The 20,276-nt window shown below is 31.9% G+C and overlaps 4 protein-coding genes across 4 annotated transcripts in view; 1 reads left to right on the top strand and 3 right to left on the bottom strand.

Annotated features, from left to right (window-relative positions):
• Window positions 1-123: 123 nt before the first annotated feature.
• HELRODRAFT_106545 (hypothetical protein) lies at window positions 124-4,396 on the bottom strand. The gene is made up of 7 exons (XM_009021383.1): window positions 4,247-4,396; window positions 3,677-3,771; window positions 3,386-3,467; window positions 2,921-3,117; window positions 944-1,081; window positions 540-634; window positions 124-455 (listed from the first exon to the last, which is right to left on the bottom strand). Exons 1-7 carry the CDS (start codon window positions 4,320-4,322, stop codon window positions 395-397), a joined length of 744 nt encoding a protein of 247 aa, XP_009019631.1. The 5' UTR covers window positions 4,323-4,396; the 3' UTR covers window positions 124-394.
• A 940-nt stretch (window positions 4,397-5,336) lies between these two features.
• HELRODRAFT_126208 (hypothetical protein) lies at window positions 5,337-6,084 on the top strand (the record flags this gene model as incomplete). Its single annotated transcript, XM_009021382.1, has 3 exons — window positions 5,337-5,505; window positions 5,767-5,826; window positions 5,897-6,084. Coding segments are annotated over 3 exons (417 nt in total), but the record flags the coding sequence as incomplete, so codon positions are not given.
• Window positions 6,085-6,597: 513 nt separating this feature from the next.
• On the bottom strand, window positions 6,598-7,261 carry HELRODRAFT_65782 (hypothetical protein; the record flags this gene model as incomplete). The annotated part of the gene is made up of 2 exons (XM_009021381.1): window positions 6,598-6,855; window positions 6,968-7,261. Coding segments are annotated over 2 exons (552 nt in total), but the record flags the coding sequence as incomplete, so codon positions are not given.
• A 7,708-nt stretch (window positions 7,262-14,969) lies between these two features.
• Window positions 14,970-20,276, bottom strand: part of HELRODRAFT_188628 (hypothetical protein) — an 11,981-nt gene continuing 6,674 nt past the window's right edge. Inside the window, exons 5-9 of the mRNA XM_009021380.1 lie at window positions 20,012-20,101; window positions 18,857-18,913; window positions 18,574-18,688; window positions 16,675-16,802; window positions 14,970-16,402 (exon numbers count right to left, since the gene is read on the bottom strand). Of these exons, the coding sequence (XP_009019628.1) occupies window positions 16,112-16,402; window positions 16,675-16,802; window positions 18,574-18,688; window positions 18,857-18,913; window positions 20,012-20,101 (681 nt within the window). The 3' untranslated portion in view covers window positions 14,970-16,111. The remainder of the gene's footprint in view (window positions 16,403-16,674; window positions 16,803-18,573; window positions 18,689-18,856; window positions 18,914-20,011; window positions 20,102-20,276) is intronic.

Raw genomic sequence — 20,276 nt, 5'->3', positions numbered from 1 at the left:
AACACCTGGAATGAGATGAATGACGAGACGGATTCCATGGAATCCCCAAGTTTTAAGATCAAGCTTGGAAAACCAGTGTATTAGGACAATTAATTGGCAATGGTTCTCACACTGACACTAGTCTTCTGAATTACTATAAACCGGTAAAATAAACTAGTCTTCTGAATTACTTAAAATTAGGTTATGCTAGATAACAACGACGCAACAGCTTTCACGCCAACATTCACGTAATACGTTTTTTCAGTTACAAAGTGAAATTCCTTACACAATAAATGTGCATCGCATCCTCTATTGGCAATCTGTTCATGGCAAAAACAATACTACTTCTAAGCATTAAACTTTATTAATAAACTCTTAATAAGAAAAATAAGTCACAAACAAAAACAACAAAGATTCAAATGTCTCTTTCTGCAATTGCAGATAAATGAGCCTCGATTTCTGCTTCCGACAAAACCCTGGAAAAAATAGTGAATAAGTAATTAAAAGAAATTCAAAAAATGCTAAACAATATTTACAAAATGCATAAAAAATTTACAAACCGAAACTTTGGATTAGTGGTTGTAACAATTCCAATTTCAATATCAGTGGCCTTGAATTCCGCTGACAAAACATGTTGAAGGCAAGATATAGCAACCTTACAATAGAAAAAATACATTTTAGATTATAACCTTGTAATTTTAAAAATAAGGAAATGTTGATGATCAAATGACTCAAAGAACAAAATCAAAAAACCGAATAAAAAAGAAATAACTACCTATAAGAAGTGTATTGATTGAATTGTATTTATTTATTTATTGTGACTTTCAGCTGCATGCACTCCAAGGCATTTATTGTTAGGTGAGCTGATGTTATTCACCAGTTTTGCTTTTATAATTACAAACAATAATACAATAATTTATAATTACAATTTTAAAATTAAACAAACAATGAAAACAAAGCTGACATCAATAGCTTCATTGAGAGTATAATCAACTTTCTTCTTGATTTTCTTCTCCAAAAAATTTGATGCTTCTAAATGCTTGACCCCAGCAGCGGAGGCTTTGTGTCCACAGTAGTAACCGGCTGGATCGGCTTTGAAAACCTTAATTATTTATTTAACTAGTTAAAGAATTCATTTGAAAAATAACAAATTATTATTACACATTGTTGATAAACTTACAACAACAACAACAACAACACACGTTTAGACGACATTTTCCCCGAGATCGGGGGTTGCCGTTTGGCTGCCTATGATGAAACCGAAATACCCCTCGACGCCATCCACATCTGTCACTCGCCTCAGTATCACGCAACCCCGCTTTCACCCTGTCCTTCTCCACCTGCTCTCTCCATCCCAATCGCGGACGACCCCTTCCTACCACTCCTTCAACCTCGAACTCCAACGCTCGCCTAATCCCGACCCTTTCATCCCTTCTCAACACATGTCCATACCATCGCAATCTCGATCTCCTTATCAATGTCACAATGTCCTCATTCAGTCCCATCATTGACATCAGCTCTGTACTACTCCTCCTATCCTTCACTTTAACCCCACGCATCATCCTCACCATAGCTCTTTCAGCCCTCTGCAGTACACTTTCCTCCTCTCTCCTCAACACCCAAGTTTCACCACCATATACCATCGCTGCTTTCACACATGCTTTATATACCCTCCCTTTCATCTTCACTGACCATTTCTTTCCACACAATACCCCACCCAGTTCCCTAAATTTCATCCATCCTACACGAACTCTAGCCGTAACTGCGCTCAAACATCCTCCATCCGCGTTCAGCTTATCCCCTAAGTAAACAAAGCTTTCCACTCTTTCAATACCACCACTCAACCCCGTCCTTGCGTCCGTCCTATTAATCACACCATGAACACATTTCTTACATTTGAACGTGCCTTCTACCTTTTTCAGTGCCCCCTCACACCACTACATCTCTTATGCACCCATTTCTGACATCCTATACACAATACCGAGTTAGCCTTCACTCTCCTGTCACATACCCCACAGGGGTCTATTTTACTTATCACTCGCTCCCCACCTTCCCCACTCACCATTACTTTCGTCTTACCAATATTAACTTTTAACCCTTTCTTTTCAATAACACTTTTCCATCTGTCAAATTTTAACTGCAATTCTTCCATGCTATCAGCTATCAAGACTAAATCATCTGCATACAAAATCTCAAATAATAACCCCTCCATTATGTTTCCACACACAACATCCATCACAATTGCAAACAGAAACGGTGATAACACTGATCCTTGATGCACTCCTACCTTAGCACTAAAAGCGTCCGATATCCCCCTTCCAACCCTTACCTTTGTCTTTGCCCCTTCATACAGCTGCATCACAGCTTTAACAAGTCTCTCATTCACTCCTTTCTTCCTCAACGCCCATTCAATGACCTTCCTTGGTACTCGATCAAAAGCCTTTTCTAGATCCACAAAACACATGTACAATCTTCGTTTCTTCTTTCTATAATTCTCCTGCAACATTCTCACCATGAACAATGCATCCATCGTTCCCCTATCAGGCATAAACCCACACTGCATTTCATTAACTGTCACCATATGTCTCAACCTCCTCTCAAGCACCCTCTCCACTACCTTCATTCCGTGCTCAAGCAATTTCACACCCCTATATGACCCACAATCTCTCACATCTCCTTTGCCCTTATACAACAGCACCAACACACTGTGTCGCCAATCCTCAGGTATACCTTCATCATCAAACATACTGTTAGCAATTCTCATCATAACTTCAATTCCTATCACCCCACTCGCTTTTATATGTTGATAAACTTAACAAAAACATAATGAATTGATATATAAAAAATGAACTCTAATGTATAACATCTTGATGATGTTAAATGGATAATTCATTCATCAAATTTATATAAAAAACCACTTAATAAATGTAGCATTATAAACCTGGGACTTGTTGTGCTCATCAATCCCGATCAACATCATGGTACATCCAAGAGGTCTCATTTCAGCACTTTGTGTGTAGACTTGTGAAATGTCAGCAATCCTTTTACAGAGCATGTCAACTGGAATGTCATAACCATACTTGTACTTCCAATTAGCTGCTTCGTAACGAGCACGCTGTACTTGGTACTTGCTGTCAGCTGTTTGATAGTTCATTGTAAGCATTACATTGTACTTCAAAAAGCAATGAGATGAACTTTTTTAATAATTTTTTTAATGAGGTGAATTGAATTTTTAGATATTTAATAGAAAGCATTAATTTACAGGTTTAAATCAATAATTATTACAAATGTTAGCCAAGTCATAAAAACATTTTTTTGCAAATCAAAACCATTTCATGAAATCGATTTCCATTAAAATAAAAAAGAAGTATAATAATAAAATAATGGATAAGGGCAAGCAAGTAACCTAGCATGCCTGTCATGACACAACCAATTGTTTCAGTCAGAGTGAACAAATGTGTAACTGTTGAGGGGTCCAAGAGCTTATCCTGTTCCAGAAATACATTTTTAAAAATAGATTTAAAAAGCTAATTCTGACAGTAACATTAAAATTAAATCATTGATGAAGACATAGAGCAACCATAGCTTAATTAATGTAATGCTCCTATATGTTATACTAATCTATAATATGTTATAAAAATTATTGCTTGGAACGATATTGATATGACATATTAGGAAAACAGTAAGTATTACAAACAGGTATCTTCTTCTGAGAAACAACCACAGCACTGTCGACACCTCTGATGGCCACAGATGTCATGCCTGCCTGGTTGATTGCCTTAAATGCATACTCTGTTTTTTAAAAATCAACTAATATTAAAATAATTTTAAGTTATGTTGTATTATTTAAAAAAATAAAAAATAAATTTTACCCTTAACTAAGCTCATGTTTATTACATTTATTTATATATGTTGCTATATAATATATAGCAACATATAATTTATTTACTTTACTTACAATTAATTAATTTAAATTAATTTACTTGCATTGCTTATTTATATAAGCAATGCAAGTAAATTTTTGTCAAATACTTTAGTTAGTTGGATTAAAAAATCAAAAAACAAACAGTTTAATTGATTTATTAATTAAATTTATTTATTATTTTACCTTGAAACTAACTCAATTTACACTTTATACAAGCATGAAGCAGATCAAAACATACACGCCATAATTCCAATTAATTGGTAACAAAACTGCTTTTACCATCCACCAGTGCATCTGGCCAGCAAAAAAAATTTAAAAAAGAGTAATACTAGAGACACTGACCAACTTGATACAATCTTCCTTCGGGAGAAAAAATTGTTATATGACGATCGAATCCGGCACTATTGCCCCGAGACATTTTTTTAATTTAGGCAACTAACAACAGTCCAAGTAGTTAAAAATAAAACAGTTTCAAAAATTTCGCTTGTCAGACGAGCGATAATCAAAACAATAACTAATATATCAATTTCGGTCCCAAACTGTTTTGGGGAAAAGAAAAATAAAACATGCGTTTTATTCAAATACCTACATGTTCTAATTAACTGAAAATACTTTAAAATATTTCATTAATTTGTGAAATAATTTATTTAACTTATATTAATTTAAAAACATAATTGAGCATGTTTGAATTAAACGTTTTTCGCTATTTTGAATTTTAAACGTTACCAATGACTCAAATCGTGAATTATTTTCAATCCGAGCTGTCGTATTTAAAAAGTTGCTTTAAATAAATTTAATTCATTCAATATTTGCATCAATATTTGTTTAAATAGTTAATTAATTAATTGAATAAAAAAAATGGTTAGTCCGCGCGATCGTTTCGTTTATTTATGACTTATTTATGTGTTATAATTTTATTCTGTTTAGTTTAGTAGTGCAGATGTCGTATAATGATCTGTATGCGTGGTGTGACGTTTGATTTTATTGACTTTGACTTAAGTACAAAATGTTTATTTAATTCAGGGGAATGCACAAACTCCAGCTTCGAGTGAGCAGCAAGTTACATTGGGCTTATCTAATGGATGTAATTATCCTTTGTAATTAATATCTTAATAATGTGCTACATTCATGAATGTACATTTATTTTCGAAAAATATGAATTTTAAACCAGATTATGTTATAATAATATATAATACAATATAAGCCATTTTTTCTACAGCTGCTTTAGCTAGCAAAATAGATGTCTTATAACTTCTTATAAACTATAAAATAAAGACAACTTAATCTAAATTTTCTAAACACTACTTAGTTTTGTTTGGAACTGTGTGACTGATCTCATAATATAAATTATAATTATAAATTTGATTATCATTGTTATAGAGTCTGCAATTTATTATTATAACATCAACTATAAAAATTGCTAGTCACTGATGATGAACTGAAGAAATTGGCAGAGAGATTTACAAAACTGGATCAGAATAGAGATGGTGTGATTAGTAGAGATGAAATCATGGCAGTCCCTGGCTTGGAGACCAACCCCCTCACTGACAGATTGATAGAACTTTTTGACAGTGATCAAAATGGAACCATCGATTTTAATGGTACATCTAATTTATTATCTGTATAACATTGTTTTTGTTAAGTTCAACTTTTTTATTTTTATAAAAAGATTTAAACAGTCTTAGGTTTCTGGTAAAAAATGATCTTAAACCATATTATGATCATCTCAATAAACAGACTAGAACATGAGCTGTTAATTAAGATGAATTTTCCAAGAAAAATAGATTCTAATAACTTATTTTCATTAGATATAATGTAATTAAAAAGTGGCAAATTTATTTACTTTTACCATTATACTACAGAATTCATCAATGGAATGTCCAAAATAAGCATGAAAGGTGATGCAACAACCAAACTGCAATGTAAACAAATTTTATAACCAACTGTTTCAAGAACCCCTGTAACTGTACATTTTATTTTAAATATTTTCAGTTGCATTTTCGATCTATGACACAAACAACGATGGCTACATAACAAATGGTGAACTGTACTACAGACTGAAATCTCTCATTGGAAAGAATGTTGACGATGAGATGCTCCAACAAATTGTTGATAAAACAATCGTGTACAACGACAAGGATAATGATGGCAAAATCAACATTAAAGAATTCACAGATGTTTGTTTTGTAGACTACATTATGTTATCTCATTCATGTGCATCAGTAGCACTTATATATAAAAATAGGTATACATTAAAAGTACAATATGTTTAGCAGGAAAATTGTATTAAATTATAAAATAGTACTTGATGCAAAGTTGAAGACTGGTTTATACGTATTGCAGTATGAATAATGAAAAGAAATACCAACATAAAATGCAGTTTCATACTGACATGCACACTCTTTTTTTTTAAACAATAAAACTGATGAATAGGTTAATAGATAATTAAAATGAATGAATAATCATTAAATTATATCCTTTTCAGTGTATCATGGGGACAGAAGTGGTAAAGAGTCATCAGAGTTGAAACTTCTTGTAATTAAAAAATTATTTTTGTTGCAAATAATAGTTAAAAATTGAACTATATACATATTGATGACTGGATTTAAGAAATTATGATAATATATAAACTTTGATAAACAAATGTAATATGTAATGTGTAATAATAAAACTAAAACTGTAAATATAACCAATTAGGTGTCGTTATCAGTGTTTGTGGTTGATGTTGATGGTGGTGTATTTGAAGATAGCGTGAATACTTCCAGCTGTTCGTTGGGCGGAAGTAATGAATTTAAATTATTCATTGTATGAATGGTGTTCTGTAATGTGCTGTGGATTCTTTTCAATGCAGATGATATTTCTTGAACTTTTTGAACCTGCTCTGTGTACTTGGCAAACTTATTTCTTTTTTCAATCAACACTAGATAGTGAGTTTGCAAATTCAGGTCCAGCTTTTAAAAAACATATTTGTATATATCAATATTATTCATTTCTAAATAGAGTTTCAATAAAAATATAACAGGATAAGTGAAATCTGTTTATAAAATAATAAAATACATAAACCTCCTTAATTCTGGATACCAAGTTATTTTGATCAAATAAAACAACGTCAGAACACTGTTTCAGGTGGTCCTGATATTTGGAAAAAAGATCAGACCAAAGTTTTCCATTTAATCTGTGTAGGTTAACATCAAACTGTGGCTTACTAGTTAGTGAAATTGTCAGTGGAAGGAATGGCTGGGCAGTTGATATGTTGTCTAATTTTTTTAATAAATTATTGTCTTCATTTTCTTCATTTGTACTTCCTTCAGCAACAACAATGATCTTTGTGTTGACAGATTGAGATTTGGATGCTGATTTATTTCGCAATGGTATTTTTGGAGATGATCTGAATGATGAATCTAAAAAATTAGCAATAATAAGATTTAAATAAATTTTCTAACAACGTACTCGTACATGCACGTAAACATGGTAATGAATGTTTATTAATTATTATTCTAACTAATTTAATATTAATTAATTAAATTAATTATTTAATTCATTGTTAAATTAATTTTACATTTTGAAAACTATTATTTTAAAGTTACTTTCAACTTTTGCTACCTGAACCAATCGGCCGATTAGTAGAGCAAGAATTAAATGAAATGTCCTCATCGCGTTCAGATCTTAAATTATTGTCAACCACATTACTGCTTTCGTTGCCCATTTTGTTTTAAACAAAAATTTACATTTGTTCCGCCTTTAAACGACTTTACTTTTCGTTGGAAAGGATAAACACATTTTTCACGCGCTTTATAATTACAGTACTTTGCTTTGCCTGGTATGGCTCTAAGTTTGCTGCTTAACAGCTTAACACAACTGGTTACTAACGGTGGAACTGTCTTTGCTGTTTTGCTGGCTAGTGTGACCACATTTTAATTAAAATACAAAAATGAAACATATGCCACCTTTAATTCAATACTATTTTGTAAACGCCTATCCTGTTTAGTTTAAAATAAAGTCAGAGAATGCTGTATTTCATTCATTCTCGTCCTTCTTGCCTAACCTTGTTTCGTCGGTACTAGAAAGATCAACGTTTTAGAATAAAGATATCTCAATTAACCGGCCAAAACCTTTAACTAAACCACGACACACCCTATGAAACAATGATAACCACACGCTACATGAAACAACCACCACACACAAAATAGTCTCCACTGACCAACCTATACCACGTGGATGTCAACGATGTTAAATTGAAATATGTCAACGGATTAGCTCGTCATATTCCACAGTAATGTTCATTCGTCATTATACAAAAAATATTGATCTGATATTACAGAGAAATTTTGTTATTTATCACAGAAAAGATATATATGTGATATACCAATATGTAATTACCAGGTTGAGTTTTTCATTTTAACATTTCTGCTACACTTTCTTATACTCATCCATTCAAATAGGAAACACATTTTTGAAATAGTTTAGAAGCCAAAACTATTAAGCAAGTTAGGAGTGACCACGAACTTTGAATGGCTAAGTCAGTTCATATGAAATATATTCGTCTAATTGCAAAAATGTGGAGGAAATGGAAATGATTACATGATTAGTGCTTGAAAATAAAGAGATATGCAAGTAGCACGTTTGCGATAACTAAGCTATTCTCAATCACTGAATTAGCTGTTTCAACAAAAACCGACTATTCGTCAATGTCACATGTATAAATATGAATGCATTTATATATATTTGTATAGAAGAGGTTATCTATAACTATAAAATAGCATAGCACCGTCGATTGGTTTCAAATTGTTAGAAAACGTCCAACACAACAAAGGTTAGTTTTTGAATTTACTTGATTAATTATATGATTAGAACTATTGAATAATTTTCAATATAATTTTTGACTATGATAATTTCTTTTAGTTAATGTGCAAACTGGCACCTCTATTTTAAACTAAAGTTTATTATAAATAATTTGGCGCGAATTTTTGAAGATTTTGTACACAAAAGGTTATTTATTAAGTTTGTAAGTATGATCGTGCGTGTGTGGCGAGTGTGTATGTGCGTGCGTGAGCGCAGGAGAGTCCACTTTTATAATTTAATAATAGTTGCTTGCCCAATCATCCATTCCATTTTACTTTTATGACCAACTTTTAACGAACTAAAAATAAAAATATCTCAATGGCTCTTTTCCCGTCAGGTACTTGAGTCGGACAATCCACCAGGCAGACTTCATCGTCATCATCCAGTGACTAAACTATTGTATCATCATTATTGTTGCTAGCAAACACATTAGTTACACACTCACACATCACATCACATAACAGACAATTTTAAACGCACACCTAACTACAACTACAGCAGCTGCATACATTACGTTGAAATAGTACCCAGTTAAATTTGCATACAAGAATGTATGCATAATGATTATGATGTAGCTTTGCTGTTGTACAGCTTGTCCTGTTTCCATTATACTTTTGTGTGTGCTTGTGTGTTTTAACATATGTATGCATCTATGTATGATTACACTATTATGTATGTATGTATGTTTGTGCGTGCACGCATGCATGTTGCATAAAACTCGTTATCTTGATCTATTTTCCTTGAGGTACATACATTACATACATACATGCTCGCATAATAAGTTTAAGCTTTTTCGTGTTCACTGTTCGTTGTTGCATCATTTGACTTGAATTATCCAATACTTTAATTATTTAGCCTAAGTTTATCTACCGGTGATTTCAATTTATTATAAAATTGTTAACTTTTTTATTGTATCATCTGGATACGAAATTCTCGTGCATCCGAAATAACGAACGATGCATAGTTTAGTTAAATATATTTTGAATGAGAACGTTCGTTGCGTTAGAAACATGCGTCCGTGTTAATCTAGACCTGCACTTGTATGAGTCCATCTAATCAATGCAAAAAATAAATTCACTAATCGAAAATTTAAATTTGAACAAAAATTACAGAAAAATCAAGTATGGAACGAAATAATTTTATTAAGATATTTCGTTCATTCGAATCCAACGCAACACCGTACTAGATCTGGAGGCAGTTGCACTCCACGCGCACAAAACATCAGCAGATGCACAAGTTGTTATAAACGAGCGGATTTGTGTCGGTGAACATTTGTTTATTTACATACACGTTTTGCCATTTCCTAAAAAGCACAAACACGAGCAACAGCCACAAACATGTTCATGGAAACGCACGCTACTACCCAGCCTTTAGACACAAACATTTATGCTTTTGTAAATATCTGCAGAAATAAAAACACGCGACTATAAATACACAACACATACATATACAACTTGGTGAAGAATGAATACATCCAATGAACTTTCACAACAAGATCATCCAGAGCTCGCTCGCTCACTCATTCACTCACTCGTTCGCTCACGGCGTGAACAACAACAACAACACACCAACCACATCACAGACATTCACAACTATCATCATAACCGGCATCGTTATAATGTTATAAAGTTGCGTGCGAAGCTGCGGAGCTCACTTGCTTAATTATGTTGTTTCAGAATAAACTTAAACTTACACACGCACACGCACACGTGCACGCAAACACAAGCTATGTAACAAACACACATTATATGCGTCTGCTTATATATATATACATATATATATGTATATTTATATACGTTATATATATATATATGTATATATATATATATAGTGAATAATTGTACTTATGTGTACTACAATATATGCATAAATAAACGTATCTACACATGTGGATATTGTGTGTTCTTATTGTACTATCGTTGTGAGTGCAAGTACTTTGCAATCGTCGGCATTATTGAAATCATCTCTGAGTGAATAACTCCATTCTCCACTTGTTTTGTCTGACCGAGGCGGATAAAATGAAGTTTTTCATATTTTTCGTTTATGTTCTCATCTTAATTGATTATTTAATTAATTATTAGTTTAATTATTCAGCATGTGATTATGTTCTAACGCACGTCCGTCTACAGATCATTTTACTTCACTCATTTTTTTACTATTTGCAGAATCCTTTTTTTTAATTGATTGGCCAATCTTCTTCAGGTTACTTTTAACAAAATTCTCGTCTTCGATTTCTCTATGCCTCTTTTCCTCAATTTCTTCTAAACAATTGCCTCACCGACCTTACTTCTTAATTAATGTCTATCCACATAAAACGTACACTTTTGTTATAATCTATTTAAAAACATCCTTCGACTCGTCTAAGAATTTCATAATAAAATATATTTCCGAATGTCAAAAATTTATAAACTTCGTCTTGATTTCATTATTCAAGTCAAAGCAGGGCAAACGTTAATGTTATTTTACCGTGTATCTATCATTCTGTCGTCATTCTCCGAAGCATTGGGTTGCTTAGAAAATATTTCTATATTTCAGTAGCTATATCTTTATATTTCCAGAAATAAAATAATTGAAAAATATTCTGACTCAATTTGAAATTTACGTGCACAAAATTCTTCATCATACCGTCGATCAAATTTGGTTGGTCGGATTATTTCCTAACAATCTCTGAGGTTTATTTTATATTTTACATTTCCCGAGCGTTTTTGGAAATTGTCAACTACTTTCCTACTTGTCCTACAACGTCTTGCCTTCGCCACATCAGTAGCCGTTTGCAAAATTGTTACTTCTACAATTTCCAGTCATTGTCATGCACGGTGGTGCAGGGTGAAGTGTTTCGCCAAATTTTTGTTATATCCTACCCGTTACTGCTGTACTTTTACTCATAAATATATATATATATATATATTATAATATATTATCATTATAGACATATTTGTTACACCCTTATTTATATATAGACATAACTATGTTATGAATAGAATATAAGTTGGTGGATGTTGTATATGTATATATATATATATATATATACACGCAGTTTATGTCATCCGAATTTGTGTTTATTATTATTAAAATGTTTTTGAAACGCATATGTGTAATATGTAGACGTGTTTGTGTGTGTGTGTGTGTGTATGAGTGTGTGTGTGTGTGTGCGCGAGCATGTGTTGGAAAATGTATTTTAATTGAATGCGCTGGATGGTCTGAGGTCGTTTTACATTCGTCTACACAATATCGTACAACAACGTATTACGACGAAAACAATATTATATATTATATACATTTATTTATATACATATGTGTGTGTATATGAATCCTCATATACGTGTGTATAATACACTCAAATGAGTTTGCGTTAGCTGAAAAACTACTGAATGTCAAACTCGGGTCTGTGTGTAATGTGTAATCATTAGTTTAATTAGCGAGCTTGTTTTCAATTCATGGTTGTGGGGCAATTATTTTATTTTGATAGATTTACATCTTTTAACACGTATATAATTGAATAAAACGGACATTTGTCTGCCAGTTTTCGAAGTTTTTGTCTGATTAATAAATTTTTCTATACAATCCACGTGGATAAACTGGAAGTCCGATGATAATCCCAGCAGCTCAACAAACTGTGAACTATTCTGTTCCTATTTACCGCATCACCCTGAACGAAGATGTGAAAGGTTTTGAATCACGAAGGCACTCACAACGAAACATCACAACGAAACAACACAACGATCCATTGTTCGTATTGTTGCAACTTTGTTCTTCAACTTCAACTAGAACGTAAAACTACTTACCAACTAACTGCCTGTGTGTGTTTATGTGTGTGTATGTGACTGTGTGCGGTTGCGAGCCGATAGCAACCAAGCTATATTGCATTGCAACACATGTTTGAACGAATAACATGCGTAAGTACGAACGCACAACAAACACAAACACAACGGTTTAGTTATTTCTTTGTTCCTGCTCTCGACCCGCTCGTTCTCTTTCTCTCTCTCCACTGCATTCTTGCATTATACTACTGGCCAATGAAATTCTTATGCCCGGCGAGTCTGCAAAGCACGTGGTCCATCCTGACGTCGCTCTGCCGTGAGTTTGCACGTGCTCATATTAATGCTGTATACATGTATGATTATATAATATATATATATATACATATATATTTATTATATATGTATATGTTTGTGTATGAACGTATGTGTACATATATATATATATATATATTTCTCCTATATATATATATATATATGTATATATATATATATATAGGAGAAAAACTATATATATATATATATATATATATATATATATATATAGGAGAAAAACTTAGTTGAGTTTATTATATCAATATACTTCCAATTATTTCCTTTATATATTATTGAATAATTTCTATAATTTGTTCTAAATTCTTTTAATATATATGTAGATTATATATATATATATATATAATTATACACACATGTGTCTGATATATTATTTGCATTACAATATACATGTGTGGATTATGTAGATAGAACATACAAATAGAGTTTGGATATGTTTGGAGCAATTCTGCAGCGAGAAGGCAAGCAAGCAATCTGCAAGAAGTAGGAGTGAACTTTGCAGAGAAGGTTAGCACATCGAGCAGATCACTTGTGTACGTTGCACAAAAGTATTTCTTCCTTCATCTTCCGATGCACACATCAGTTATGCACGAGTTGTACACCCATACATGCGTACATATATGCGTTCGTAACTCAAATATTTCTCAACAGGTTTATTTGTGCAGCTTCAGTCGGCATCCAGCGATATATAATTGCACTACTACTACCACAAGAAGAAGAAAAGTATGCAACAAGCTTGAGATAAAACAGCAATTGAACTAGGAAATATTTCTGTCTGTTGCGAGGTTGGCTCGTAAGAGCATTACCTTTTATAACAAAGTTTCAAGAAACGTGATATCAGTTTTTAAAAAAATTTCTTTGAATTTATAGTTTGTTATACAGACTTCGATTTTTAGACTAGTTAAAACTTTTTTAGTAGGAGATTGAAACGAAAAAAGCATCGGAGTAACGCTCTTCTTCGCATCACCATATTGAACAAATGTTTAATAAATATATTTATGGAATGTGGAGAAGAAGTGTGTACCCTTGCTTCCTATCTACCTACCTACCTACCTACATCTATCTACCCGCCCCAGCAACTTTCATTTAATTAAATCGTTTCGGATTCATTTCAGATGGAATAAACTTCCATTACATTTATTTTTATAAATTTGTTGTAAAAATGAATTTAAGTTTAAGTTGATTGCACAGGCACCTGTCAGAAAGAAATACACCACCGAGACAACCATGATGTGACGACACAAAGCACGCTGTTTCATTGCCGGATCTGAATGACGTCAGGATGTTGTGAAAGAATTTCCAATGTTTGAAGAAAGGTTTAGTGAAATTGATTTTTTGTAATTGTATTACATTGCGTGTTAATTAAAAAGTAAAAAACGTTTTATAATTACTAATAAACTTTTTTAGAGTATTCATTGGAGAGTTTCGCATTAAGAATGTTGCTGTTGCATCAAGAACGAGATTTTTGCTAAACACAGATTTTTCATCCATCATAGTGAGTTATAGTTACTTGCATATTAATAAAATTTACCAGACTTGGCAAAGCTCAAGTACAAATTCTTACTTCTTTCTCGCTGTCATCTCTGGCTTCCTCCAACTATATTCTGTTTAAATGAAAAAAATTAGAATCATTAAATTTTATACTTGCTCACATGATCTGATAAATTTTCATTTTTAAAACAACAGCTATTAGTCAAACTGGATAAATTTGGAATCGAGTCATTTTTCCATATTTTAAACGACATTCCAATTGAACTGATCTGCAAAACAGGGAAACTTCTCTTTAACAGTGTTACATGAAAGTTAATTTAATAATAACTTAACCTAATTTAACAGTAACACGCTGCTGAATGCTGGCTAATGATTTGTAATAGAAGTGAAATATTTCTTAGTTAGCTTCAATTACATGTATGAATCTATATTTCTTTTTTGAAATAACTGAATTTGGAATGGATGTAATAAAAAAAAAATTTGTAATTAGCTTCCTAAGCATGTCTCATGTTTTAAATTTCCACATGGTTCTATACACCTGGTAATTTTTAATAAATCGTAAGAAATAATTTCTCTATCCACAATATTTCTATCGACGGCCATGCGATGAAAAATAAAATTTACAATAACACTTGATAACAAAATATTTCGTGGGGTAAATTTTTATTAGAAAATAAAACTCATTTTACAAGTGAAAAAATGTTGACGTGACAATGAAATAATCATAAAATGTAAGAATAAATAAAATATATATTGATTCGTCAAAAAACATTTGATGCTAAACAAGGAACTTTCAGTTTCGACGTTTTTGGTTATGATATAAACAACTTGAGTTTATAATGCTATGCACAAAAACGTGTTGCAATTACAAATGTGAGGTGAGTTGTATGTACCTATATTGTAAGCGAACGGTGGCGTCTGTTGGCAGTAACGTAAATATATTTCCTTGCGATAAAAACAGTTTCCCATCTAATGAATAATCACAAAAGTTTGTAGATAATTTAAGCTAACGTGATTTTTTTTGCATATGTGCATCTCACATCCAATTATATTATTACGATACCATTCAATAACGTATAAAATAAAAAAAAAAGTCAAGGCATTATCAGGATAAAAATACTATGCATCGTCAACAAGCGTTTAAACTACATCTTATTCGCTAGGTACTATTTTGTTTATAAAGGAACAACAATTTAAACATAAAAAATATTGTGATCAATTAATAATGTATACGGAGGGATCATTTTGCAATTATAAAGTTCAACAATAATTACTTCAATAAATTAAATATTAATTAAATTGACAAATGTAAGCTTCATGAGACAGCTGTTTATGCTCTTCAGCGTAGCATGGAAGCACCTTACATAAACAAGCAGCGTTTTATTCAATAGGAGCAATAAGTTAAACGTGTAAAAATATTGTAATAACAACACTTTGAATGCATTCAACGTGGAATGTTTTAATGAATGAACGTGAAAATATAACTTATACGTACGGATGAATCACAAATTTAAAATTATCTGTTTGACCGTGGTTGTAGAATGAAAAAAAAATTGAATTTTCAAATAGGTCGTTGTACAAATTGATCTAAAATAGAAACATTTTTTCAAAACATTAAAACAAGTGTTTGGATAAAAGCTTGCGCACACTGGAATTAATTACAAGTCTTAGTAAAAAAAATAAATAAGAAATGCTTTTCATCGTATGAGCCCATTCAATCCGCAGCAGAGTCACAGATACTAATTTAGTTTAATTAAATATAATTAATTAATAAATTTCAAAATCAGTCTACAAATCCATTAGTCTTTCTGCTTCTTACGAGTTTTTCACCGTTATTTTTCACCTCCTTCACATGTCCATTGCCTTCTGTCTCTAATTTGCTTTTGGTCGGCTCCTTTTTGACTTTGTCAGCCCTCTTCCTTGAGATGTAGGTTTGATAATAAAAGTTGAGAAAGAGAAAGAGCATCGACCAAGTGTAGTAGAATGTGATTGTGTTGTAGAGCCAGGGGTAGTCGCAGTCCATTCTGTAGAACAGGTTGTTGCCCGTGTGACTGACAACCAACACGAACTGAATCTGGGTTAGAAAATTAAATCAATCTTCACCTAATATTTATTACAGAGTCGGTCAACTTTCAAAAACTTTGTAGACGTGCAGTTTTGGTGAGTGCAATTTCGTGAAACCTATTTTGCGGTTCGGTTAACATTTTCACTGTTAACAGTCAAATAACAGACCAAAAAGATATAAAACAATTCTAAATAGACCACAATACATATAGACTGTTGTTTATCTTTTAATATTATATACACATCGTAAAAACATTGGAACGAGTAAATGAGTGAACCGACCAGTTGGAGTTTGGTCATGTACTTCTTCCACCACAGATATTTCTGCATCTCAGGTCCTAGGGCTGCTAAGGCGTAGTAAACGTACATCAGGGTGTGGATGAACGAGTTGACGACTCCAACAAAAAATGCTGCAGATGATAAATTTTTATAAGGAACTGAATTGTTTCAAAATAATTAAAAATTAGACAACTTTTAATTTATAATTCCTTATATGGCTGAAACTGAAGCAACCTGTTTGAATTAGCAATTGAACTGTGTAATTTTGAATTTATTCGTCTTGGATATTTTTTGAGAATTGCAACTTTTAATGATTCTAGAAGATTACGTTGCGGTCAATGAGAAAAAAGTCAAAGCTATCTCAAAAAAGATCCAGTGAGTAAGCTAGAAGACAATTTTTCAATTTTGTTGAATGTTTTGTATTATAAATAACATAATTTACAAATATTGTATTAGATCAGTCTTTAGAACAAAACCACCTCTTCATAAATATCATTTATGTAGTGCATGGTAGCAGAAACTTAACTTTAGATATTCTTATTAATACATTTCATGATTTGACATGTCCTCATCTCATTTTTAACTGCTCAACAGCTTTTCAGGTAGAACAAAAGTGATATGAGTTAAGAGAGAGAGAGAGAGATAAGTGTGCAAATGCTATCAGGATTGTATGATGATAAATTCACCAGCGTGTGAAGGACATTGATTGAGAGACTGAGGAAGCATTACATGTTCTTAGTGAGAAGTCACCTCCCGTAAACATTATTTTGTACAAACATTAGCAAGTAACACACACAGTCCATGTGTATATGTAGTACTAATGGTGCTATGTTGACACAATGTGGCTGTCGTTATAGCGACAACAAATAAGTGAACAAATAATTTATGTTGACTTTGCCATTTGTGAATGTACATTGTGCTCGCCGAAGAGAACACTGTCATTAGTAGCAAGACAATAAATAACCAGCGAACAGCAAGCACATTCGAAGTTTTGATAAAATTATTTGAAAAGATGAGCTAAAGTAGCTCAGTCGTGTTCTGACGAGAATCTCATTTTTATAAAATCGGTTTTTTCAAAGATGATTTTATTTGAGTTAAACTTTTGTATTTGAAACAAAATCATCGCGAAAGCACGGAGCATAAATGTTTTTAGGGTCTTAACGTCACGTTATCATGTCCTGAGAGGGATTTTAAAATAAAAATTTTTAAAGTAAATAATGCTTCAGCAGGTAAAAGTTTCGATTTTGCTCGAACGCAAATTGAGAAAACTAGATTTAAAAATTAGTTAAAAACTTTTAAAAACATGTCTAGATGAAAATTATGGAAGGTCATGATAAATAGATAAAATGACAAGATATAACAATATATTGTTCTAGATACTTTCGTAATAAAAATTTATGATGCCGGGTTTATATTATTCTCATGTTTGGAAAGTAAAGGTAGATAACATTTTATATGAAGATAAATAACTGCAAATCAATAATGTATCCTTTCCTCTCAAGTGCGTTCAAACTTAAAACAATCCTTTTGAAAGAAAAACCATTCAAGGCACACTAAAAAACGAAATAGAAAAAAAAGAAGAATAAAATATAAGCAAAAGTAATAAATAAAGTAATAAATTCCATAAATTTCCTCGGTGTTAGATGCACATTTTATAATTTAAACTAGTAACCGGAGAATATATTATTATTACAAACATTTAACAATACTCTCTCTCTTTCTTTCTCTCTCGTTCTCTCTCTCTCTCTCTCTCTCTTTCTTTCTCTCTTGTTCTCTCTCTCTCTCTTTCTCTCTCTCTGTATATAATTATATGCAAACGTATGTATGAGTGTTTGTTTGTATACGTGCGCACGCTTGTGCTACATCAAAGTGGATGAGTGAATGAATGGAAGCTGTACTAACATTGGCCAATGGGGACGTACTTCGCAGCCATCCACCAGTTGATGATCATGGTGGCATGGTGGTAAACATGTAGAAAGGTCACTTGACTGTTCTTCTTTCTCAGGATAAAAAACACCTGCATCCATTCAATTCATTCATTAATTACCCTTGCCTGTTGTCCAATTAAATTAAAGTTCTATTAAAAATATTAAAAAACATTCTCTCTCTTTCTCTCTCTCTCTCTCTTTCTCTCTCTCTCTCTCTCTGTTATTAGCAATTTAAAAAAATGAAAATGGAAACGTACGGTGTCAGCAAGTTCAACGATTTTTGAGAAGAAGAACAACCAGCTGACATTGATCATCTGGAAGAGGAAGGAGGAAATGTATGTGTTGTGTAACTTTTTAACTTTTTTTAAGGTTAATAAAAATGCAAAACAATCAGATTAATGAGTTGTTGGCGGTGTGGTGTGTTACTTATATGCAGTTTTACTAAAAAAAATATGTATCGACAGGTAGATGGTTTATTATGGTGAACGAGTTTGTAAGCTAAAGATTATATTCAACGATTGACAAACACTTAGGTATGTTAATAAACAGATTTTATATCAAGTACATTGTATTGTATAAATTAAGTTGGATCGTGAAAAATAATTTATTATGAATGCAAAAGTCTAACTTTTTTCCACATTTTTTTAAACTTAACCGCTTATATTAGTTGACATATTTCAGAGGCATACTTAATTGTAAAAAGATATTATGGATAATAAAATATTGACCAGAAACAGGACAAAACAGACGAGGCAGATAACGTCGTCTGATATACTTAGACAAAATCCACCAGCACCTCGAGCATATGAATCTGGAGAAAGAACAACTACATGAAGAACTGACCAAGCTTGTAAAAGATAGAAAGTTTTGGATATGTATTGTACCACCTAAAAAGCCCGAATTTAATGTTAGCCATGCAATGCTTAAATTGTTACGTCACAGCTTTCAATGACAATTTAGAAGAGTCCTAACTCCTAACAGTGTAAAAAACGTGACATCAAATTGATGAATTAAAATTGCTTCTAAAGATCAATTTTTTTCTAATTTATAAGATTTTCATAATAAATTAATTCTGTTGAAGTAAGAGGGGTAATAAATTTTCTGGCATTTTTTAAATAAGAATCCTTGAACTGGGATCATGCATGATTAGGATTATGCTTGTCTGTACGTAATAAATCAAACATAAATCTAATAACTTGAGCTTTATGAATCAATTGTAGTCATTCTATAATGTATTTGTAACGTTAATAAGGATGATGATGACTTTAATAATGATAACACTTATAACAATGATAATATTATTATTACTACTATTATTAATAACATAGTTTATATTTCTTTTCTATAAAAGGTTTTACAAGAAATATTACAACTTATCCAAGAAATTGTACAACATCTACAAAAGATCTTACAACATATCCAAAATATTTTACGACGTTTCCAAAATTCCAAAATATTTTACAACCTTTGTCAATTGCCGAACTCAGATTTTTTCTGACTGACTGTTGTAAAATGTTTTGGAAATGTTGTAAAATATTTTATATATGCTGTAAAATTTCTTGGATAAGTTGTAATATTTTTCGTAAAACATGTATTTCGGGCGCCTCAGTCGCTTGCATTGGCGCTTTATAAATGATACTTATTTATTTATTTATTTATTTATTCCCAGATAAACCA

This window comes from Helobdella robusta (assembly GCF_000326865.2).
Source record: "Helobdella robusta unplaced genomic scaffold HELROscaffold_3, whole genome shotgun sequence".
Taxonomy (NCBI): Eukaryota; Metazoa; Annelida; class Clitellata; order Rhynchobdellida; family Glossiphoniidae; genus Helobdella; species Helobdella robusta.
The sequence above is the reverse complement of the archived record's forward strand: the minus strand, read 5'-3'. Positions and strand labels throughout refer to the sequence as shown.